Source organism: Myotis myotis, unplaced genomic scaffold (assembly GCF_014108235.1).
Source record: "Myotis myotis isolate mMyoMyo1 unplaced genomic scaffold, mMyoMyo1.p scaffold_m19_p_1, whole genome shotgun sequence".
Lineage (NCBI taxonomy): Eukaryota > Metazoa > Chordata > Mammalia > Chiroptera > Vespertilionidae > Myotis > Myotis myotis.
This window is the reverse complement of record NW_023416313.1, coordinates 176,060,370-176,085,651: the sequence shown is the minus strand read 5'-3', so window position 1 is coordinate 176,085,651 and position 25,282 is coordinate 176,060,370. Positions and strand designations below refer to the sequence as shown.

The window sequence follows — 25,282 nt, the reverse complement described above, 5'->3', positions numbered from 1 at the left end:
TGCAGGCTCAATCTCCAGTGTGGGGCATGTAGGAAGCAGCCCTGATCAATGATTCTCATCATTTATGTTTCTATCTATCTCCCTTTCCCTTCCTCTCTGAAATCAATAAAAACATATTAAAAAATAATAACATTCAGTGGGTGAATGATGGGAAACAACCTGAGTCTCTTAACCTTCTTTATTCACTCTTAGCTGTTTTTCAAAGACAAATTATTAGTTTAAAAAACCTTTTTAGTTAAATAACGTTTCTTTAGTTGCTTAATGCCTACCAGTTGTGAAATACCTTTAATAATATATAACATTTGGAGTATAGGAATAAAACTGTCTTAGATTTTCCTTTGACTCTTTCTCTTAACATAATTACTGAATTTAGGGTAACTCAGTTAAAAGCACTGTGGCATGTAGCATTTTTACCATGAAAGACGTGCTAATAAACATCTAGCCAGAATAGTCTCTATATCACATAGTGATTATATAGTGTTTTCCTCTGCATGTTCAAATTCTTGCAAATACTGCCATATGACAGGAACGTTAGAGAGAAGGGGTCGGGGGGAGTTAACTAATTAGTGAAAGTTAATTAATATTATAAATGAAGAACAAAATCTTATGCTGATCTGAGTTTGAACTTTTCTATGTTAACCTGCATCAGCCTTAGTTGCAAATAATATTCTGAATTAAATGTTAAGGCCAGTATTGAAAAGCATGAAGGGGGCGGGGGGATTTGAAAGATAGCTGGGAGCAAAGATTAAGAGGGGAAGAAGAAAATATGAAACTATAGATGAAAAGATATACTATAGCAAAGTTATTGATTTGTAGCTTTACATATTTTATGAATGTCTAAAGGGAATGGAGATACACATATAGTACAAAGACATGCTTATTGCTAAGAGCTTTTGTGATGTAAAGTATATTCTATAAGTCTCAGATTTGATTAATTGACAAGAAGAAAAAATACTTAGAAAATAATACCTTTTTATTTTTAAAATTATAACCCCCCACTGCCACCCAAAACTGCTGTTCTCCTTTGAGTTATCTGCATGTTATTACAAGTGGCATATACTAGTATTCTGCTTGGGTAAAGCTGTGAGTTTTATTTTCTTCCTGATTACATTTCCTGATAGGTTATTAATATTTTGGAAACAGTTTGGAGAGAAAAAACATACTGCATATTTGATTTAGTTACAACATTTCTCATTTATTTTTTAGATTGCAGATTAGAATGACATATAAGGCAACTACTTCATTAATTTCTGTGCTTGGGAATCTTTTAAGGATATTAAACTTACTTATTTCTAATTTTTCATAAAACAACTTCTATTGCAGTAAAGTGTGTTGAAATTTTCATGTGGCTTTATTTCCTTGACAGTTTCTTAAATAGTATAGAAAATATATCTTCTCTGTTTCATTTTAAATTTTAATACAGTTGCTCATTTTAATATTATCAAATATCAGCATTTTAAGAAATTAGGTTTAAAAGAATTGTTATGAAAAAATGAGATTACATTAAACAAGGAATATACAATATGCTTGGATTGTTATAAATTTGAGTAATGAAATGAGGCTATATTGCCAGTGAACAATTATATAATCATATGTAACTGACTTATTTTTGTTGGATTATTAGAGAAGTACAATGCAAATGAATTTATTTTGGTTTTTATTTTCTAGCAAATTTTAAAAGCTTGCATCGACCAAGTGAAAAAGTATCCAGAATTCTATACTCTCCATGAAGTCACCAGTTTAATGGGATTCTTCCCATTCAGAACAGAGATGGGATTAAAGTTAGAAAAAACTCTTCTTGCACTGGTAAGGTTTGCCATATGAAAGTATATACTTATTTTTGTTTGAAACATAATCTGTATTTCACACAGACAACATTTGTGTTTAAATTTTGAATAATAATGAGATACAGCTTTATGGATATCAATACTTGATGTTTTTAAAAATGTCACTACCCACTTTATTTCTTGATTTTCTTTTCTTAGAGTCCCCATCTTACTGAATATAAGCAGGAAGCCTCCCCCCCCCCCTTTTTTTTAAGGGATTTTACACACAATTATACTGGAAGTGTGTGTGAAGAGGATATTTTAGATTTTCTCCTATACCCTGTGATGATATGTTCCTCATAAAATGAGAGGTTAAAGTGGCAGGAAAGATTCCATGGTTCCCTTCTCTTGGACCCTTTTTAAAAAATATATATATGGTGGGTGTCAAGCAAAAACATGAAAGTCTTGCCCTGGCTAGTACACTCATTGATTAGAGCATCGGTGACCTGCGACTAAAGGGTCCCAAGTTCAATTCCGGTAAAGGTCAACCAATCAGTGTGTCTCTCTCACATGGGTGTTTCTCTGTCTCTCCCCCCTCCCTTCCACTTTGAATAAAAGTCAATGGAAAAATATCCTCAGGTGAGGATTAACAACAACAACAAAAAGTCTTGACTTAAAGAAGGCTCTAAATTTGACATTTGCATTTAGTAGAATGAAGAATTTTAACTTTAAAGTTTCCTATGATGAAAAGATACTTGGGGGAAAACTATATCAAGATTTTTGTAATAAGCAATGATTTCATTCTTATTTAGGGTAGCGTGAAATATGTGAAAACAGTATTTCCCTCAATGCCTGCAAAATTGCAGCTCTCAAAAGATAACCTATCTACCAATGAAATACCAGAACAAACAGCTGCAGCTATGCATTACGTAAGTACGAAAGTGGTTTGGGATGGGATCTCTATAAGTAATCTTCTGTACCTCATAAAGTACAGATAATCTGATTCTTTTAAAGTTTCCTTCAGTTTCCTTTTTGTTATTGTAGTAAAGAAATTTCCAATAAGTATAATGAAGTAACGGTATATTTTGTTTTTCAGGACATTAGTAAAGATCCAAATGCAGAGAAGCTTGTTTCAAGATATCACCCTCAGATAGTTCTAACTAGTCAATCATTATTTGCCTTATTAAATAATCATGGGCCGGACTACAAGGAACAGTGGGAAATTCCAGTGTGTATTCAACTAATACCTGTTGCAGGTTTGTGATTTGCCATGTCAGGTAATGCTCTTAACAGAAGAGTTGGAATGGTTCCATTTCAGCTATCTAAACACAGGTGGTCATTTGTCAAATACAAATATCTAAGTTTTGATTTAAGGAGGATATAAGTTTACTACTTACACTCAATAGAACTTTTTAAATAGAGCTACCACAGAATTGACACTCATCTAAATATATGTAAGAGCCTAAGTGACCTTTATGAAGGAATGACCAGTCGACCAGTCGCTATGACTCAACGCAGGAGCTGCCCGCTGGTGGTCAGTGCACTCCCACAGCCAACCTGGCCCCTCCCCCTGGCCGGCCCCCATTGACCCCTGGTGCTAAACCATTTGTAGAGACCTGCTTCTGGGTCAGGGTTTCGTACGTAGCATAGCAGCTCCCTCACTGCAATCTGTTGAAATTCAGCCCTTGATACTGGGATTTGTCTTGCTCCTGTTCTCTCCCTTCCCTGGGGGCCGCCCACCCGCCATGGTAGGGAAGGAGGAGACTGGGAGGCAGGGAACCATGCGGTGGCGGGGCACCAGCGTCCGGCATTTGTTCCTTCCGCACCTGGCCCAGCGACTGTCACCTCCTCTCTCTACCCCATTGGGAACTTTGGGCCCCAGGCTGGTACGGGGAACTGGGGGTGGATGGCGGCAGACGCGGCCCCTTTTCCAGGGGGGCCGAGGGCCGGCTCCCTTCTTGAGGCCGGCGGCCACCTCCCACAGTCCCTTCCTCCCCCCAATCCCCTGCCACCATGCATGAATTCATGCACCGGGCCTCTAGTCTACACTGAGTGGCCAGATTATTATGACCACCCCATCAGTACTTCGTTGGGCCACCTTTTGCCTTTAATACTGCGGCGATTCTTCTTGGCATTGACTCCTCGAGATGTGGAAAGGTGATGCGAGGAGTCTGACACCATGCTTGATGAATAGCACTGTCAAATTCTGTGAGATTTGATGGTTGTGGAACCAGCTGCCTGATGGCTCTTTTAACTTCATCCTACAAATGCTCAATTGGATTGAGGTCTGGTGATTGTGGGGGCCACCTAAGCAAGGTAAAGTCTCCCTCATGTTCTTGAAACCACTCCTGCACAACATGAGCACCGTGGCATGGCACATTGTCTTGTTGGACGAAGCCATCTCCATTGGGATATGCCATCAACATGACAGGATAAACTTGATCAGCAACGATACTTAGGTATGTTGTGCTATTCAGACGTTTATAATGATCTGGCCCTCTAGCAACTTCAGTGTGAAATTATAGCTAATTTGCCTACAAACGTCAGGTGGTCATAATAATCTGGCCACTCAGTGTATATAAAAGCCTAAGTGACCGTTACAACCACTTGACCAGCCAACCAGTCACTATGACAGGCACTGTCCACTAGGGGTCAGATGCTCAACACAGGAGCTGTCCCCTGGTGGTCAGTGCACTCCCACAGCCAACCTCCCACGGGTGGCCAATCTCCTGTGGTCACTCCCCCCGGACTGGGCAAGATGTCCCTGATCACTGGCCAGGCTGAGGGACCCCACCCATGCATGGATTCATGCACCAGGCCTCTAGTAGATAAGTTATATCTATAGAACCTGTACTCATGAGGGGTGAGAGGTATTAGAGAAATAATTATGGTTTAGAGCAGTGGTCGGCAAACTCATTAGTCAACAGAGCCAAATATCAAAAGTACAACGATTGAAATTTCTTTTGAGAGCCAAATTTTTTAAACTTAAACTATATAGGTAGGTACATTGTTATTAACTTAATTAGGGTACTCCTAAGGCTTAGGAAGAGCCACACTCAAGGGGCCAAAGAGCCGCATGTGGCTCGCGAACCGCAGTTTGCCGACCACAGGCAGGGTGACTAAAAACATGAAGTGGCGAGGTTCTTCTATCTTTTAATGAAATGAAAGGAATGCAATACTTCATTAGACACCCTAAATTGGATGAGTACTTGTCTGTTATTGGAATTCAGAATTAAAATAGGTCTATACTTATGAGCATAGGCTAATCTGTCTATTGACAGTAAAATTATATTTGCATATAAATTCCTCTGTACAAAAGATTATTCCCCTTCAGTTTTGGTTCATATTTAGTAGTTTTTTCTTATATTCCAGAATTAATAATATTATATGTGACAACATAATTATAATAAATGAAGGACTGTGTCTAATGAAACAAAACTGCAAATGTAATATATTCTCTGTGGTAAAAATTTCATTACATGTCGAAACCATAATCCTATAAGATCTGAGTATTAATGACAGGAAAAGTATAATAGTAAAATAAATCCTTTTAAAAAATTATTAGAAAAAGTATATATTTTTCTTGCCAGTCAGATTCTCTGGTCCTTAGATCTCTAAGGGATTTTAAAGATCTTCTGGTTCAGGGGTGGCAGATATTTGGGCTTGTGCTACCACTTTCTTACCCATGCCTCTTTGTTTAGTGATCCTTCTATCATACATTCTGGGTTTTTTTCCTAAATATCACTACTAGAAACTAATAACTCCCTTCTTTTTCTGTTTTAAGGTTCAAAACCGGTTAAAGTAATTTATGTTAATTCACCACTCCCCCAAAAGAAAATGACAATGAGAGAGAGAAATCAAATCTTCCATGAAGTTCCATTAAAATTCATGATGTCCAAAAATACATCTTTTCCAGTCTCTGCAGTATTTATGGACAAACCAGAAGATTGTGTGCCTGAAATGGATGTATGTAATGTTTTTTTTCCTTAAGGGAATGTATTTGTTTATTCTGTTGAAGCTTAAAGTTTTATTACAAGTCTCTAAATCTGGTAGTTAAAAATCTAGGCTGTAGATTGAAACTTAAAATTGAACCCCAAGTCAAGGTAGCCTTTGGGCAACTAATTTAATTTCCCTCAGCCTCTGGTTTTTCTCCTTTTTTTTTTTTTTAAAGAAAGGCAATACCTATTTCACAAGATTGTTGTAAGCATTAGCTTTGCTATTACAATGTAAAATGCTGAGCACAGTCATTAGTATGCATGTACTAAAAACTCAGTTAATAATGGTGATAATTATGGTGGTAGTTTTAATTGTTCTCATTTATATTTAAAATTTTTGAAGTATGAAAAGGAACAGATGAATTGGATTGGTACAGAAAGTATTTGGCCAGATTGTTAATCCTTTTCAATATACTTAGTAGCTGTGTGACCTTAAGGAAGCTACATAATCTCTCTGTGTCTAGTTTGCTCATCTGTAAAATGGATATCATGATATTACCTAACTCATAGGATTATTTGGAATTAAATGAGTTAATATATGTAAAGCATTTAGAACAGTGCATTTAGAACAGTAAAGCATTTGCATTCCAGAAACAGTAGCATTTGTTATTTTGTGTATTTTAAAATATCCATGATTATTAAAGTAAGACATTCTGTTTATACTAGACTTTCTTCATTTGTTCCACAAATATTTATTGAGTAGATACTTTCCTATGCACTGAGGATACAGCAGTGAATAAAAAGTCTTTTTTCTCTTAGAGCTTATATCAGAGCTTAACAAAATAATAGCAAAAAAGGAGATAGTGGTAAATGCTATTCAGAAAAATAGAGTTGATTAAGGGAAAGAGATAGAAATGGAACTATTTTAGACTCATAGTCAAGAAGGCTTTCCCAGAACAAGAAATATGAACAGAGACTTGAATAAAGTGAGAGAACAAACACAATTATGAAGTAAAATAGAAAAATAGTTTTCTTATTACTAAGAGTTCATACTATTTAAAGAATAATGGCTTTTTGGCTTTTATATTTTTATGTTTTTCTCAGTTTGCCATTTGTCTTTTAATATTTTTATAATATAAATGTCATACAGCATTTCCAACTTTTCTTAAGTTGTTTATTTATTTTTGCATTTTAAAGTCTACCTAAAATTTATATTAGTGTGAAGTGAATATCAGGAAGTAATAAGTATTATTATGAAGAAACATGAAATAGGTTAAAAGGGATGAAAACTGACAGAGTAACTCTTTTCATTAACAGCAGACCAGGTTATTTGGATCTTTCTCATTACTGCTGACAACTACACTTGATCTTAGCCAAAAAGCCAAGAAGTGATTATGACTTCTGACAACGAAAAAAAGCTGGAAAAAATATTAAAATCCTTTCTTAAAATCATCAAAGAGCTAACAAGATAGTAAGGGCTGAGATATCAGAGAAGACCAGAATCCAGGGAGGTGAGGCTGTCTCTTAGGGTTATTTTTGCCCTGGATAGTATTGAGCAACTCTGAAGACGCAACAGAAAATGAACTGTGGTTTTGGCAGCATCAGAGGACTAGGGAGACAAAAGTCACAGGTCAGTTTTTCATCAAAGGCTTAGACCCTGCAGGGCTATACCTCAAAAGTAAGGGTAAACCAGAAATAAATTAGCTTTCTCAGAGGTTGTAGCCTTAGTTTTCAGGCCTTGAACTTGGATTCAGATGGTTTTGGATTACTGGACACTTCGCAAAAGCAAATGAAAATAATTCTTAGAGGAACATAATATAATTTTGAGCCTCAAATAGTTTCTGTGAATAACATAATAACAAAAAATATAGATAGCTAGAAACAGGAGGAGAAACAATGACCAAACAGATTCACATAAATGGGTCTTAGAATTATCCATCAAAAACTGTTAGTCAATTCTGTTGAATCATACAACATTCAAAGAAAGTAATGCTTGAAAAGAACTGGAAACTTTTACAAGCTATAACAGCCCAGTTGGTGTGGCTCAGTGGTTGAGCAGTGACCTATGAATCAGAAGGTCATGGTTTGATTCCCAGTTAGAGCACATGCCAGAATTTCAGGCTCAATCCCCAGGAAAGGGAGTGCAGGAGGCAGCCAATCAATGATTATCTCTCATCATCCATGTTTCTATGTCTCTCTCTCCTTTCCTCTCTGAAGTCAATAAAATATATATATATATACACACACACACTCTAGAGCAGTGGTTCTCAAACTTCTGGCCCTTTAAATACAGTTCCTCATGCTGTGTCCCAACCATAAAATTATTTTTGTTGCTACTTCATAAGTGTAATGTTGCTACTGTTATGAATCATAATGTAAATATCTGATATGCAGAATGGTCTTAGGCGACCCCTGTGAAAGGGTCATTCGACCGCCAAAGGGGTCGCGACCCACAGGTTGAGAACCACTGCTCTAGAGGCTCAGTGCACGAAATTTGTGCACAGGGGTGGGGGGGTGTCCCTCAGCCCAGCCTGCACCCTCTCCAATCTGGGATCCCTCTCACAATCCAGGACCACTGACTCCTAACAGCTCGCCTGCCTGCCTGCCTGATCACCACTAATCCCTCTGCCTACCTTCCTAATCACCCCTAACACCTCTGCCTGCCTGCCTGATTGCCCCTACCTTGCTCCCTTGCCGGCCTGATCAACCCTAACCACCTGTGCCTTGACCCCAGGCCTAAGCCACAGTCTGGCCTCCCTCTAGGAGGCGACCTGGCGGATCAGGGGAAGGCACCGCCCCCATTACCCTGCTGCTGCTGCCACTGCTTGCCTGAGCCTCCGCTCAGCCCTTGCAGCAGCCACTGCGGCTTTGTCTAGAACAGTGGTTCTCAACCTTGGCTGCACATTAGAATCACCTGGGAATCTTTTTAAAATCCTGATTTCTGGGCCTCATCCTCCGGAAGTTCTGTTTCTTTGTTACTAATGTTGTGACCCCACCCCATAACAAAGAAACAATTTCCAGAGGATGAGGCCCAGAAATCAGGATTTTAACAAGATTCCCAGGTGATTCTAATGTGCAGCCAACATTGAGAACCACTGGTCTAGAAGGACATCCGGATGGTCACCCGGAAGACGTCTGCTCTAATTAGCATATTACCCTTTTATTAGTATAGCTATATTCCTATATATACAGATTTGAGAAAGAACTAAATAAAAATTTTAAATTTTAAAAGTGAAAAATACAGTAATTACAGTTAAGAATTCTGTAAATGGGTTATAAGCACATTAGATAAAGCTGAAAAGAGAATCAATAAACTGGAAGATGAGTCTGAGAAGACTATCCATATTGTAACGCAGACAACAAAAAGATAAAAAAATATAGAGAATAAGGCAAGAGATAAGAGAAGATATACTAGTAATGAGAATGTTTAATGTGTGTAGTTGCACCCAAAAGGATGGTGTAAAGGAGACATTGGGGCCAAATCAATACTTGGAGACAAAGAAAAAACTCTTGAAAGACCTCAGAGAAACAAAAGGCACATTTTCTATATAGCACTGAGAGTTAAACTGCCAAATAACTTCTCAACAGCAACAATGGAACCAGAAGACATTGGAATAATATTGTGTTAAAAAAATATAACCCATTTACTAAAATTCTCTAACCAAATTAAACAGATATTTTTCATTAAATATTGAGTTTGCTACCAGTAGACCCCTCTAATGGATGTTCTTTAGGCACAAGGAAAATAATCCAGATGGAAGGAGGAATGAAGAATAACAAAAGTGAAAATAATATGTATAGACTCTAATTTGTAGGTGATTGCAGGGGCACTCACGAAGTTAAGAGATTTCTGAGATGACGGGAGCCCTACGAACTCTAGATACTGACCAAAGTCCCTTCCAAGGCAAAAGCCTTTGTTCAGGAAAAATTACTCGTGGTAGAGTCCATATTGAGCAGAACAAGGGCATTAAAGATAAATAAATTTTCAGATAACTAATTGTAGGTGAAGGGAATAGAGGAACCAGATCTCAGAATGTGCTCAAGATTCACACACATACACACGAACCTACATATATGCATACTTTGTGGTAACAATGAAGCATGAGTTTAGAGCCATGAAGCTAAGAAAACTGTCCTGGCATACAGGATTGTTCTTACATAGCAGCAAGAGAAACCATCACATTTAAACATGAAGAACAGAAGAAGCTTGTTGATGGAAGCTCTTACAAAGGTATTAGAGGGGGAAAAACATATTGTTATAACATTTCTACAGTGAAGATGTACCCACAAAATCTGAACACTGTATTCATCCTAAAAAGCTTACTTCTAGAAATATAGCTTAGAAGTACCAGGAAAAGAACAAAATGCATGTGCAAGCTATTCATTGCAGTACTATTTGCAGTAGCAAAGGATTAGAAACAATGCATACGTGTACAGGTATTAATTAAATAAATGGTACATTTTCAATAGCATACTAAGCAGCTATTAAAAAGAATGAAAGAAGCTTTAGATATGCTGCTATAGTGACATCCAGGATATATTGTTGAGTGAAACAAGAAAGGAAGAGAACATTTTTTTGTAATAGGCTACTTTTTAATTAAGTAAGAAGGATATATAAAATCCATGATTGGCCAAACATAGATTTACAGTTGTGAGTACATGAAATCAGAGTAAAGAAAATCCACACCATGAAGAATAAACTTAAACTAGTGAAAATGGTTAATTGGAGGAGGGATGGAACAAAGCAGAGGAGGTAGGATTATCAACTAGATTTCTCTGAATGTTCTTTGTTTTATACTTTTAACTGAGCCAAATAAATGTTTTACATGTCTCTAAAACAAATTTTAAAATGTTATAAAAGCCAATCAAAGCTGAAGTGAAACAAATGAACCCACTGTATACCAAGTTAGTGTTTTAACCAGTCAGAGAAGAATTATTTTAAGTGATAGAAACTTAGTAAATTGATTGTTACAGCCCTAAAGATTCATATCCTAAATTCAGAAAGAACTGCCAAAAAATCTTAAACTGCATTTAGTAGTCATATTGTTATGAATGATATTGCTGTTTTTATTTTAAACACATCAGATACTACAATAAAACAAATAAGTAGTAATTATATTAAGAATCAAGTATTCCTAATAGATGCCAAGCAATGAAGTTAAGTAAAGCTCTATAATAATATAGGAATTGTATCAAAAAGATACCAGAACCAACTTGAAGAGTTTCCTATTGGACAGAAATGTGTCAGTTTAACTATGACAAAGGATGACTGCAATGGATTGAAACATGAAATATGTTAAAAATCTATGAATTCATACTGATACTTTACAAAAAGTACTAGTCATCTTTGGAGAATGCTAATGCATGAAGTCATTATTCTGAAAACTGATTTTTAAAAACAAGTATTGTCTTGCCTTTCCAGTACAAACTATATATCAGGGTAATGAAAGAATATGACTGTCATCATTTTGTAGCTCCTAATAAAATTTTGAATCTAGGCAGTGATCCTCATCAGTCATTGCTAAAATCATTAGAAGATCAATGAGGAATTTTGTAATGGATAGATTAAGTTGATGAAACTTGATGAACCAACAAATCAATTGTAATACCACAAGAAGAAAGATAACCAGACATCGTTAGCTTCCTGATTGAAACAAATATACAGTACCATAAATAAATACTCAGGTTAAAAATTATACCTGAATCCGATCAAGCTATTAGACATTTTAATAGGAAATTCTAAAGCTATATGAATGTGTTAAATGATATCAGAGGGATGCAGAAATTAAAATCTAAAATGGAAATTTTGTCTATGGCTAGGTAGATTATTTTGTTAGAGCTTAGTTCCAACATACCAACGTTGTGGGTTCAATTCCTGGTCAGGGCACATACAAGAATCAACCAGTGAATGCACAAATAAGTGGAACAACAAATCAGCGTTTCTCTATCAAATCAATTTTTAAAATGGAAATTTTTACAAGCTAACTAATATGGTTTCTTCTGTAAGTATCTGGCAGATGTGGGAGTTGGCAGAGTATGGGGAGAGGCATTTGACAAAGAAACTTGAGAGATGTGTCAACCAAATGCAATGTAGAGATTTTGGTTGGATACTGATTTCAATAAACAATTGTAAAAAGATGTCACACTGGGAAATTTTAACACTTGATTAAATATTTTATGATATTAAGGAAGAATCCTTTTATAGCTACATGCTAAAGTATTTACAGATAAATAAGATTTTTAATTTTATCTAAATTCTGTTGGGGTGAGAATTGTTTTTCAATTCATTAATTTTTTATTTAAATTTTTATTTTATATTATGATTATATTATATATTAAATATTACTTCTGATTTTTAATGTCTAATGTTCTAATTTTTGTTGCTTTTTAAGTATTTTGTAATTATCATTACTTACTATCTGGAGTGTTTTTTCATTTCCAAGTGCTTGGATTTATTTGTTTATATTTTTCTTAATGATTTTATTTCCCTCTAAACAGAGAGTAAGACCTTAGCATATTGTGTTTTGTGCTATATTGATGTTTTCTTTGTATATTAACTTATAGTCCATCTTTGGAAATGCCCCTTGGAATCTTGGGAGGGAAAAGGTATATCTTTGTAGTCTATACGTATGTTTTCACTCATTCATCTACATTTGTTTCAATACTTTAATATTATTCATACTTTCTATTTTTACATACTTAGGGACATACAATTATGTTTCTGTCAAGTTTTCCTTTTATTTTTAAGTTTTGACTACATATTTTGATAGTTTAGGCATGTCACAATTCATGACCAGACCATTATCTGTTTGTCATCGATTTCCTCTTTTTTTTTTTTTTAACATAGAATTCCCTTTTCTGTTTAATGCTTTGCATTGAATTCGTGTTGTCTAACACTTAATATTACTATTCCTTCTCTCTTTATTTCTTGATAATTGTGCCCTGTGGTTTTGTTTTTCACCTCTTTGTGAAAGAATGCTTTATATAAATAACATAGTTTGTTTATTTTTTTACTAAATCTAGTAGTATTTTTTATTTTATTAGGATCTACCTTTACTGAGAAGCTATTTACTATGTGCCAGGGACTATGTCAAGTAACTTTCTATATACAATTTCTCATTTACTCCTTAGAACAAATCCAAGAAGATGACCCTGTTACCACTATTTTAGTGATGAAGAAATTAAGGCCCAGAAAAGTTAAAAGAACTTACACAGGTTGATTTACTCACTATCTGATTGCTGTCAGACTATTTCTTTCTTAAAACCTAAGCTGTAAGGCTAATGGGTGTACATAGCCCAGCCTGTAACCAAATTTCCATGGTATTTCTTTAACATGCCATGCCAGATTAAGGAGAGATCTGCTGCTGCTTGGGGAAGAGGACCATTTATTCCTCAATAAATTAAATCTGCAATTCTTCCATTACCAGAATAGTACATGAAAAACTGCAGTTTTAGTGGCTTCATGTCCCAGAATACAAAAACATCATGTCCTGTCCATTTCTCCTCCTGTTACTGAGATTCATTTTCCCTGAGTAGATGTAGAAAGAAAGTCACTGATTGATGCACCCGACTCAGAGGCTGGCGACCCTTCACCAGCTGCATTAGAGAGCAGCTTCCTCACAGTGGCAAAGAGGCTTTTCTCCTGTCAGCTAAGTCCAGGTGTCTGTCTCTGCAAGAGTGTGTGGAACAGGTGTGAATGAAAATCTGCTTCCTTCCTATTTGGCTCTATGTCTTCTTTGTGGTCTTGTCTACTGTTTGATTAGTGGAAATTCCTCTTGGGATGTGATAGTTCACAAATGCAGGTATTCCCCATTTCCTGTGTTGATAACAGCTTCACAGATTTGTGTTTCATCAACATTTCAATGGGAATGTAAGGTTAAATAAATTAGTTTATTGTCGTTTATTGTCATTCTTAAGAACCCTTCAGAGCCATTAGACTTTCTGCTTTTAAAGAGCATGAACTATGTACCTGAGGAGTAGGGGCATTAAGAGATAGATGAGGTGTGGCCTGGAACTTTTGCTAATAGTTTAACAATATATTTTCTTAAGATGTCTCATGAAGTTAATGACTGCCGAAAAATTGAAACCCTTGAAAATTTGGATCTGGATTTTGATGATGATGTCACAGAACTTGAAACTTTTGGAGTAACCACCACCAAACCATCAAAGTCCCCAAGTCCAGCAAGCACTTCCACAGTACCCAAAATGCCAGTTGCTCCCAGAGCCCCCAGTGCAGCATCCACACCTGTGGCACCAGCTGCACCAGTAGACATTTCTGCTCATGCTAGAAGTTTATCTCAGATTCTAATGGAACAGTTGCAAAAGGAGAAACAGCTGGTGACTGGTATGGACGGTGGCCCTGAAGAGTGTAAAAATAAAGGTGATCAGGGAGTTGTACCGTGTGCTGAGAAGGTATCAGATAATTCTGACAAGCCTCTGGTGCAAGATGGTGACTTGCAAACATCTGATGAGTTACAGTTAGGAAGTTCTGTGGAAATGGAAACCTCTAATAAAAATGACATGGCTACTGATACAGTGTGTGCTGATGAAAGACTAAATATTCCAGAGAGTACTGACAATTCAAAGGAAGAGACTGTTACATCAGAAGCAGAGAAAACTGAGGATGTAATGCTTTGTCATAGTGATACAGATGAAGAATGTTTAATCATTGATACAGAGTGTCAAAAGAATAGTACCGGAAAGACAGCTGATGTGGGTTCTAACTTAAATTCTAAACCAGTCAGCCCAAATTCTTCCTCAGGACAGGCTTCTGTAGGAAACCAGACTAATACTACTTGTAGTCCTGAAGAGTCCTGTGTTTTAAAAAAACCTATCAAACGAGTATATAAAAAATTTGACCCAGTTGGGGAAATTTTAAAAATGCAAGATGAACTCTTAAAGCCAGTTTCCAGAAAAATACCTGAGTTGCCTTTAATGAATACAGAAAATTCTAAACAACCTCCTGTTTCCGAGCAACCCTCTGCTCCTTCAGATGCCACTACTTGGCCAAAAACTGCATGGACCTCTGCATTTCAGAAGCCAAAAGGACGTAAGTAAATATTTACAAAAAACTTTATATTTATACTCTTTGCCTATACCTTGTCCTTTAGTTCTTTTCTTTCATTCACCTCACTTTCTCTTTGTATTAACCTGTTTAAAATCTTTATATAGTCATTGATATTTCACTTCATTTTTAATCTACTTATCAGTATTTTAACTTCCAAACCTTCTTTCTAAATATGTACCCAAAGATGTATAGATTTTGTACCCTATGTTTATCCAACATGTGCAGTGGCTACTAAGCTATAGGCAATGTAGTTTGCCAAACTGAAGGGAAAGCGCATAAAAATCATAAACACTTATTAATCCAAAATGTATTTCTTCTTGGTATTGAACTGTAATTTTGTACTTTTATATTTTGTGAAGTAGATATAAAGCTGCACTTCAGCTCTGCCTAGATTAGGAATAACATTTTTCTAAACTCTTCTTCTCACTTCATATGTTGTCTCACTAATTTATACTTTGCCTAGGGATAAAGTAGTAGTTAAAAGAAAGAGAACTGTAAAGCTTCGATTTCAGGTTTTGCTGCAGTTCCAATAAACATAAACAGAAGTGATAATAGCGTGAAGATGTACTCAGAGGAAATATAAAGTTAAACTTGAAATTTAAAAATAAATCACTGAATTGTTTTATCTTGGATTATGATGAATAACCGACTAATGTCTTTTAAAATAAAAATGAGAAATATAATTATTTTTAAAGGATTGCCATATGAACTTCAGGACTATGTTGAAGATACATCAGAATATGTAGTTCCTCAGGAAGGAAATTTTGTTTACAAGTTATTTAGCCTGCAAGACCTGCTGTTACTTGTACGATGCAGTGTCCAAAGGATAGAGACCAGACCACGTTATAAAAAACGGAAGAAAATCAGAAGAGTAAGTTGTTACTTGTGGAGTTGGGATGTAGTAGCCCACATACTAGTAAATAATCTTCAAATATCTAACATGGCATTGTTGTGAAGTTTAATTTTAAGTTGTTGATCACTCTTATAGTAGTTTTTCCAGGTTGAATTTTTAGTAAAATACTGAAAACATTTTTAATAAGGGAAAGTACTTAATTAAATATAATTAGTCATGAATGCTGATAACATTCTTGCATGAAATGTATAAACTTTGTGAATAATGGCCCCATCATAGATTTGACTGAGACTGGCACATATGTTCCTGCTTTCTCTGTGAATTTGGATTTCCATTATGAAATACTAGAGGCCCAGTGCACGAAATTCATGTATGGGTAGGGTCCCTAGACCTGGCTGGCAATCAGGGCCAATCAAGGCCTTCTGGTTGCCAGCCGGGGCCTTCCTTCTGACTGCCCGGTGGGGCCTCCCTTCCCCAGTTACCAGCGCCTTCCTTTGTTCCACGCCGCCCCCTGGTGGTCAGCGCATGTCATAGTGAGCGATCGAATTCCCAGTCTCTCAGTGGAACTCCTGTGGGGACAATTTGCATATTAGGCTTCTATATATATAACTAGAGGCCCAGTGCACAAAAATTTGTGCACTCGGCGGGGGGCGGGGGGGGTCCCTCAGCCCGGCCTGTGCCCTCTCGCAGTCTGGGACCCCTCGGGAGATAACGACCTGCTGGCTTAGGCCTGCTCCCGGGTGGCAGAGGGCAGGCCCAATCCCTAGGTGCAGCCCCTGGTCGGGCTCAGAGCAGGGCCGATTGGGGAGTTGGGGCGCCGCCCCCTGTCACACACAGAGCAGGGCAGATTGGGAGGTTGTGATGCCACCCTCAGTCACGCTCAGGGTAGGGCCAATTGGGGGGTTGGGGCACCGTCCCCTGTCACACTCAAGGCAGGGTCGATGGGGAGGTTGCGGCGCCACCCCCTGTCACACACAGAGCAGGGCCCACCAGGGGGTTGGGGCTCCGCCACTCTCACACTCAGGGCAGGGCCGATGGGGAGGTTATGGCTCTACCCCATCACACACAGAGCAGGGCCCGTGGGGGGGGGGGCAGGTTGGGGAGCTCCCCCCTATCAGGCACAGAGCAGAGCTGCTCAGGGGGTTGGGGCCCCGCCCCCTGTCACACACAGAGCCAACAGGGCGATCAGGGGGTTTGGGCGCTGCCCCCTGTCATGCTGATCCCGGTGCCGGGAGGCATATTACCCTTTTACTATATAGGGTAGAGGCCTGGTACATGGGTGGGGCTGGCTGGTTTGCCCTGAAGGGTGTCCTGGATCAGGGTGGGGGTCCCCACTGGGGTGCCTGACCAGTCTGGGTGAGGGGCTGAGGGCTGTTTTCAGGCTGGGAGTGACTGAAGTTCCCAACCGCTCCTTTTTTTCTTTTTTCTTTTTTTATTCTGGGCCAGCTTTACCTTGAGGCTTGGTTCCAGCTCTTAGGCCGTCACTCCTGAAAGTAGGTTTCTGGCCTTTGCTTACAATGTTGCGAATCTGCTGGCTGAAGTCCAGTGGTATTTGTTACAATGTTTCTTAAACTGCCTGCTCAGAGGCCTGCAGCCGTAGGCGGGGAACGTTGGTTTCCTCCGTCACTGAGGCAAGCAAGCCTCATGTTAGTTTCAAGCTGCCTGGCTGCCGGCCGCCATCTTGGCTGACAGTTAATTTGCATATCTCACTGATTAGCCAATGAAAAGGGTAGCGGTCGTATGCCAATTACCATGTTTCTCTTTTATTAGTGTAGATAGATAGATAGATGATAGATAGATAGATAGATAGATAGATAGATAGATAGATAGATAGATTACCTCTCTTTCTCTCTCACTTTGTCCAAATTGTGAAAGGTGGGCTTTCACGCACATTTGAAAAGTCTTGCCAGAATTGTTAGAAGACCAATTGTCTTCCTTTTTTCCCCCCTCTTGTTTCTTTGGGATTTGATGTCAATATTTGCCTCAGTTAAAAAACTTTTTGGTACAATTTGAGTAATTGGCTCTTTCAGCTGTTTTCTGTATTTGATATTTGAAATTATCTTCCAGATTAGTTTGATTTGTGTGTGTGATCACAGAATTCTGGTAAATAAAGAGGAGCTTCTCTATTATAATTGATTAAGAAATAATGAAGTCTCTAATTTTTTTACGATAATTTTTCCTTTTGTGTACATTTGCCATAGTATACTTCTTAAAAGTTTTAATGTCTGCCTCATGCTGTCTAACCTACCACCCAATAACAATCTTCAAAGATCACTATATAATGTCAGTGTGCTTTGGAGCTAGCGTTTAAGATGAATTAAGAATTGTCATGTTCCAGCATTGATCCTTATAGATCAGTCATAATAAGGAATAACTGAAAAAAAGAAAATTAAAGTGTCAGCCTTGTTAAGCTAATAGCAGCAGTGTTAGGGCCTATCATGAAAACACTCTGAAGCTAACTGCGGGATTTGGATGTATATTTTGTCCACCAGAATCCAGTGGACTGGGTGGATCCTTTCCTTGATGATACTTTATCCTTTGTTAAATTTAAGAAAGGTTGTGAATAAGTTATTAAATTCCTAATTCTCATAATTGGGTTTTCATCACTATATCAGACTTGAAATTTTAGAAAGCAAATGATTTTTAATTAAATGCATGGGGCAGTTTTGTATGTTTTTTTAATAAGAGAAAATCAAGGAATGGCAAAAGACTATACATTGAACACTGATATTCTCTGTATTAAAAAATTTTTACTTTATTTGCTAATTTTCCTGTTTTATCTGTATTTTACTGTGATCAATTTAATGGCCACAGCATGAACATCTTAAATATATGTAGTGTCAGTGCTATGGATTATATTTTCAAGGTTTTATATCTTTCATTCTTACTTAGTGTCTTTGATTTATTTGGGAGATAATCTCTTTTCTTTCACATTCTACCTTATGAACCCATACATACCATTTTGTAGTGATCTGCCTACTTACAGCACTCAAACATTGATGGCCAGTGTCTCTTAAGTAAGAATAGCCTAGGGATGTTTTGTATATATATTTAATTTCTGAAGACATTGTCATTCATTTGACTTAAGTGAAATTTGTAAATGTGAAAACAAAACTTTATAGGAGAGACTCCACCCTTCATAAAAATATATCCAAAATAGTCCAGCCCCAAAGAATATCTGAATAGCCTTATATTTCTGATTGTGTCAAACCCAGAGTAAAATTTTAAAATTTTCAGTGAATAGTTATATGGTACCAGTCATTGTATGTAATAGTTTAGTACATATCGTTTAAATCCCTTAGCAAAATGTGTTCCCCTTAGAATCATGTTTTATACCATAGAAACTCAATAAATAGGTACTGAATAAATGAGAAAACTTGAGGGGTGAAGAAGTAGGGAGGTGTTGATAAGAAAAGTAATTTAGGGAAGTTGAGGCACTAATTTAAGACATTTTAAAGTGGTACTGTTTAAACTATAACTAGGTTAGAATCTTCCTCATTAATATTTCCTATTTAAAAATCAACTGGTTTAGGTAAAGCTTTAAAATATGTTATAGAAGTTTCTTCAACCTCCGATGTTCAAAAACCTCATGTCTCTTTTATTTTCCTTTGGGTCTTCAATGTTCTGTTATAATAGTTGAGATTTTAATTTCCAATATCATTTGTCCTTCCTCGTCAAAATGCTGCTTAATAGGAACTGCGCATTAGAGAACTTAAAACAGGAGCCAGTCTAAATGATGGAATGAAATAAAGAGAGCTAATTTGGACCACAAGATGAAGCAAGAACTTACTGAGTTATACCCATAGTTGTGAAATCCACACCAAGTAACTTTGATTTGATATTATCTGTCTCAGTTAACCAAATTTCCTAAGAGATATATTCTAAAATAATTCAAAAATTTAGATGCAATTATTTTGTAATTTATATTGGTATTCTAGGGTGAAGAAAAAAGATATTGGAGGTGCTTGAATAGAATGAACCCAGTGGGATCAGTGTCAGGAAATAGCTTTGAAGTATCTATTTAGGAATGTATGTGAAAGTTTAAAAGGTTTATGTGAAAAATTGGAAGACAGAGAACCAAGAAAAGCTTTTACTTAGGGAAAATAGGAGCTACTTATCAAGGGAGAAAGGAATTACTAGATTTAATTTTTATAGTTAGAAAACTTTGATTGCATTTAAACTTTCACTTTAATTTTGGAATACTAAGATAAAATATTCAGACTTTCTTTCCTGTGGCTTCCTGGAGATGGCAGTAGAATACATATAGAATTTAAAACCAGAATCAGATATGGCAGTTATTAACAAAGAAAATCCTCTGAAGTATCAAAGTACTTTCTTTTCAAAAACAGTAATATTTTCTTATTTTAAAAAATCTTAACTCTGTTATCTAGTCATGATTCAGAAAGGGGTCTTCTTCACCCAGTTGTTCTTTTCCTAACCCTGCTGTAAACTGGCTGTGTGTCCTTGAGCAAATGCCTTAGCCCTTTGGGCCTTCTTTTTTTTTAATCCTCACCTGAGGATATGTTTGTTGATTTGAGATACAGAGAAAAACATCGATGTGAGAGAGAAACATCGATCGATTGATTCCCGTACATGCCCTGACCAGGGATGACACTCACAACCTAGGTGTGTGCCCTGACTGGGAATCAAACCTACAACATTTTGGTATATAAGTAGGTGCTCCAATCAACTGAGCTACCTGGATCTTCATTTCTTTATCTCTAGCTACTATTTGCAACTATAAGTAATTTTAAATGCAGATTGCCAATTGCTGAAGAATTATCCTGTATAATAAAAGCCTAATATGCAAATTGACCGAATGGCAGAATGACTTGTCGGTGGCAGGGTGGAGCTGCAAGCGATCCAGCCAAGGTGGGTGCCAGTGGGCAGAGGGAGGGGATGGCGATCAGGGGGCAGCAGCGACCAGCAGCGGCAGAGGGGCAATCGGGGGACACTGGGCCAGCCACTTGCTGGCCAGCACAGTCCCCTGATCGGCCCACTGATTGCCTCCCATAGAGGTAGGCCAGACTGTGGGTTAGGCCTAAGTCATCAATCAGACATCCCCTGAAGGTTTCTGGACTGTGAGAGGGCACAGGCCAGGCTGAGGGACCCACCCCCAGTGCACAAATTTTTGTGCACTGGGCCTCTGGTCCTATATAATAAAAGCGTAGTGTGCAAATTGTCCCCTTGACCAGAATTCTTTTGCGAGTTCGACCAGGGCGGCGGGGCTGGCCGGGGGAAGGGAGGGAGTCCCTGGCCAGTGCAGTGGCAGGTGGCCAGGGGAAGGGAGTGAGGCCTCAGCTGGCCTGCGGCAGTGGCAGGCAGCCAGGGGAAGGGAGAGAGTACCCGGCTGGCATCTGGCAGCCACTAGGGACCCTACCAGTGCACGAATTTTGTACACTGAGCCTCTAGTTATACAATAAAATGCTTTTAGCAATAAAATTAAATCAAGGGGCCTTATTACTCATGTTTGGTCCCTGGAATAACAGCTTGTTAAAAATGCAAAACCTTAGTCTACACCTCAGATTCTACAATTTAATAAGATCACCTGGTTATTCCTATACACATTGAAATTTAAGAAACAGTACTTTAGAGTTTTATAACATTCATGTTACCATATAATCATATAAACCAAACCTCCAAACTTGATGTTACCAGAAATTTCACTGGATTTGAATTGTTCTTACCACCACTGTTGTGCAAAGCTCATTAGATTGGCCACTTTGTGAAAATCAGGAATTCTGAAACATTTATGAAATATTTTCAAGTATATAAATAGTGACAGCTTAGTATAATTTTGAAGTACTATGTAGCAATATCACTCAGTAAGTTCCATAAATCATGTCTCTCCTTCTGCAGCTGGAAATGAAGACGCTGCTATTAACAGTAGAATTTTCTTTGACAGAAGTGAGATAACATGAGCACAGTGAACATGACTAATATGATATTTCACAAGCATGTATTTCCTTGCATATCCTCCTTCAGACCAGTAATGGGTACAGTAATTTACCTAATCTATTTAGTGTCCTGATCAATAAACTCTAACTCTATAACTTTCCATGTGGTTAGTATCTAAAACAAAACTTTTATATTAATGAAGCTAATGACATTCACAGATGTTAATGTAGGTATTAATGCTCATACATTCATAGAATGAAAACAAGCTGCTCAGACTACTTGAGCCTTAGATAATGTGACTAATGCTTTAAAGGGGCAAAAATTAGTACCTTTTTTAAATCCTCTTGAAAATTACTAGGATATTTCACAGTCATTGCTTCCAGAATCTGGTTTTTAACTTTTGGGTTTTTAACCTGTATCATAGGCTTTGTTTCAAGGTTTCTGCTGTCAGTCACATTCTCTGGCAGCAGTAAATGCAGATTGCCAGTTGCTAAAGATTATTATATAATAAAATGCTTTTAGCAATAAAATTAAATCAAGGGGCACATGTGGGGAGGAATACTGACTGGGATGGGGTTTTCTGGGGAAGGGGGTGGTTAGGGTCTCTTATTCATCCACCTCTCACCCACAAGGGTTCTGTCTTTCTGTCCGAACCCCACTGTATTTAAAAGGATCAAATAACATTACTTGAAAGCATTTTGAAAGTGGCAAAACTGTATAGGCAAATGTATTTGCTGTTAATAGTAAGTTAATGGAACTTTTTGAAACAGTATAACCTTACATTTCAGCAAGTCCCAGTATATGTTCTTCCAAAAGTGGAGTATCAAGCTTGTTACGGAGCTGAAGCTCTGACTGAAAGTGAACTGTGTCGCCTATGGACTGAAAGTTTATTGCATTCCAACAGCTCCTTTTATGTTGGTAAGTTTATAAGAGTCTTTGTTCTCCTTTTTTATTCTCTTGTAAGTACATACTTTTTTATTCAATTATACATGTCTATTCTATACTTTTTGTTCTCAGTTTTCTGATTGTGTTAACGTTCCTATTGAAAAACCATTCCCTACTTCAGAGTTACATGGCAGTGTGGGACTGATGATCTCAAATGTCTTAATTTCCCTCTTATCCCATATCTATTTAGTTGTACATGAATCTCAACCAAATCATTTTATTTTTAAAATACTTTATTCAATAATGTAAAAAACTAAAAATATAGAGTTGTTTTCTAATGAGCTTCTTTAAAAGTACTTTTTCATTGGTTTAAGCATATGTTTTGAAATGTTTTTAAAATTATAATGACACTGTTTTTGAAATCTCAAATATTTTTTTAATGTATTTTTATTGATGAGAGGAAGGGAGAGGAAGAGAGAGATAGAAACATCAATGATGAGAGAGGATCATTGATTGGCTCCCTCCTGTACATCCCACACTGGAGATTGAGCCCACAACCTGGGTATGTACCCTGGCCAGGAATTGAACTATGACCTCCAGCTTCATAGGTCGATGCTCAACCACTGAGCCACCCCAGCCAGGCTAAAATCTCTAATACTGATGAAATAGTTTTTCTTTAAGTTTGTTTTTGTTTTGCATCTTTTGGGGGCAGGTAGTCAGGCAGGGATTTAATTTGTGTTGGCTGGGTTCAACTATACATCATGTATAGTTAACATACTTCACATGAAGAATTATTGCTATTGTTCCCTCCCAGTGGAATGCCTAATCCCACACATCTCAATCCATCCCAGCCAACTCTAGTTGCCCCTCTATTAAGTCATTTTCTTCCTGTGATCTCTCAATACATTGTCTTTTTTTTTTTTAATGTTCTCATGACTTGTTGCTTTCTACTTTATTGTTTTGTAAATCTATCTTTTCATTAAACAATAAGCAGTTTAAGAATCTGGTGAAACTTTGGTTTTGAATTACATTTCTCTGTTGATTAGTGATGTTGACCAACTTTCCATATGTCTTTTGGTCACCTGTACGTCTTCCTCAGAGAAATACCTATTCAGGGCTTTTGCCCACATTTTATTTATTTATTTACTTTATTTATGTATTTATTTATTTTATTTCATCACCATTTATTTCCTTTATGCCCTCTTTCACGTCTACTCATCTCCATCCCCAATCACCACACTGTTATCCATGTTCATGAGTTCTCTTTTTTTCTTTTGCTCAGTCCCTCTACCCACCTCCCAGCAGCACTTCCCTTCCCTCACCTCTCGCCCCTAATGCTCTCTAACTATAAGTCTGTCTCTATTTTTCTTGGTAGTTCAGTTTGTGCATTAAATTCCACATATGAGTGAAATTATATGATAGTTGTCTTTCTCTGACTGGCTTATTTCACTTAGCATAATGTTCTCTAGGTACATCTATACTGTCACAAAGGGTAAAATTTTCTTTCTTTTTACTTTTGTCCACTTCTTAAATTGGGTTTTTTGTTTTTCTGGTGTTAAGTTGTCTGAGTTCTTTATAACTTATGGATATTAACCCCTTATCAGTTGTATCATTGGCAAATATGTTCTCCCATTCAGTAGGTTGTCTTCTTGCGTTTTTTTGTTGTTGTTGGTTTTGTTATTTTTTTCAATATATTTTTATTGATTTCAGAGAGGAAGGGAGAGGGAGAGAGAGAGATAGAAGCATCAATGTTAGAGAGAATCATCAATTGGCTGCTTCCTGCATGCTCCCCACTGGGGATTGAGCCCACAACCTGGGCATGTGCCCTGACCAGGAATTGAACCGTGACCTCCTGGTTCATAGGTCAACACTCAATCACTGAGCCACGCTGGCCAGGCTGTAACATGGATTTTATATTGGCGTGATTATCTAACATATAACTCAGGTCTTTTATACCACTCTTCCTTGGTACATTTCAGGGTTTCAGTGTTTTATCTCCACCTATTTTGCAGAAATTATGAATTACTTTGTAAAATAGAAGTGTAATCTTGAAAATTTGCCATTTTGTTTTTTGGAATTATAGATTTATGCCATGTTCAGAAGAAAGTAAAACTTTGAATATACTGTTTTGATTTTATTTTTAACCATAAAAAATCTTATCTGTGCTTTAATTAAAAATAAGCCAGATTTTTTTCAGCTTTACTGAGGTATAATTGGCAAAATGGTAAGTTATCCTATCTAATAAAAGAGAAACATGGTAATTGGCATACAACCACTACCCTTCCCATTGGCTAATCAGGGCGATATGCAAATTAACTGTCAGCCAAGATGGCAGCCGGCAGACAGGCAGCTTGAAACTAACATGAGGCTTGCTTACTTCAGTGACGGAGGAAACCAATGTTCCCCGCCTGCCTTGCAGGCCTCTGAGCCTGTAGTTTGAAACATTTTAACAAATATAGAAGCTAAAAAAAACCCCAGAAACCAGCTTTCAGCGAGCTGGGATCTCAGAGCTGGAGTCAGAGCTGGATTTATACATTGTTTCGAACCGAAACAAACCAGATACCTACTTTCAGCAGCGGAGGCCTAAGAGCTGGAGCCTGAGAGCTAAAGCTAGCTCAGAATTAAAAAAAAAAAAAAAAAAAAAAAGAAAGGAGCGGTTGGGAGCTTCCGTCACCCGCCAGCCTGAAAACAGCCCTCAGCCCCTCACCCAGGCTGGCCAGGCACCCCAGTGGGGACCCCCACCCTGAAGGGTGTGTGACCAGCTGCAAACAGCCATCATCCCCTCACCCAGGCTGACCAAGCACCCCAGTGGGGACCCCCACCCTGAATGGTGTGTGACCAGCTGCAAAGAGCCATCATCCCCTCACCCAGGCTGGCC

General features: G+C 37.6%; 1 protein-coding gene across 11 annotated transcripts in view; it reads left to right on the top strand.

Moving 5' to 3' along the window:
• The window catches only part of ICE2 (interactor of little elongation complex ELL subunit 2), a 79,264-nt gene that overhangs the window by 34,039 nt on the left and 19,943 nt on the right, over nt 1–25,282 (top strand). For 10 of the 11 annotated variants that reach the window (XM_036303456.1, XM_036303494.1, XM_036303446.1 and 7 more), the window contains 7 exons: nt 1,669–1,806; nt 2,579–2,695; nt 2,863–3,022; nt 5,551–5,732; nt 13,751–14,750; nt 15,464–15,639; nt 22,308–22,437. In XM_036303456.1, the coding sequence (XP_036159349.1) occupies nt 1,669–1,806; nt 2,579–2,695; nt 2,863–3,022; nt 5,551–5,732; nt 13,751–14,750; nt 15,464–15,639; nt 22,308–22,437 (1,903 nt within the window). Of the gene's footprint in view, nt 1–1,668; nt 1,807–2,578; nt 2,696–2,862; nt 3,023–5,550; nt 6,422–13,750; nt 14,751–15,463; nt 15,640–22,307; nt 22,438–25,282 lie in introns of those variants that run through there. The other variant, XM_036303533.1, reaches the window with a different exon arrangement.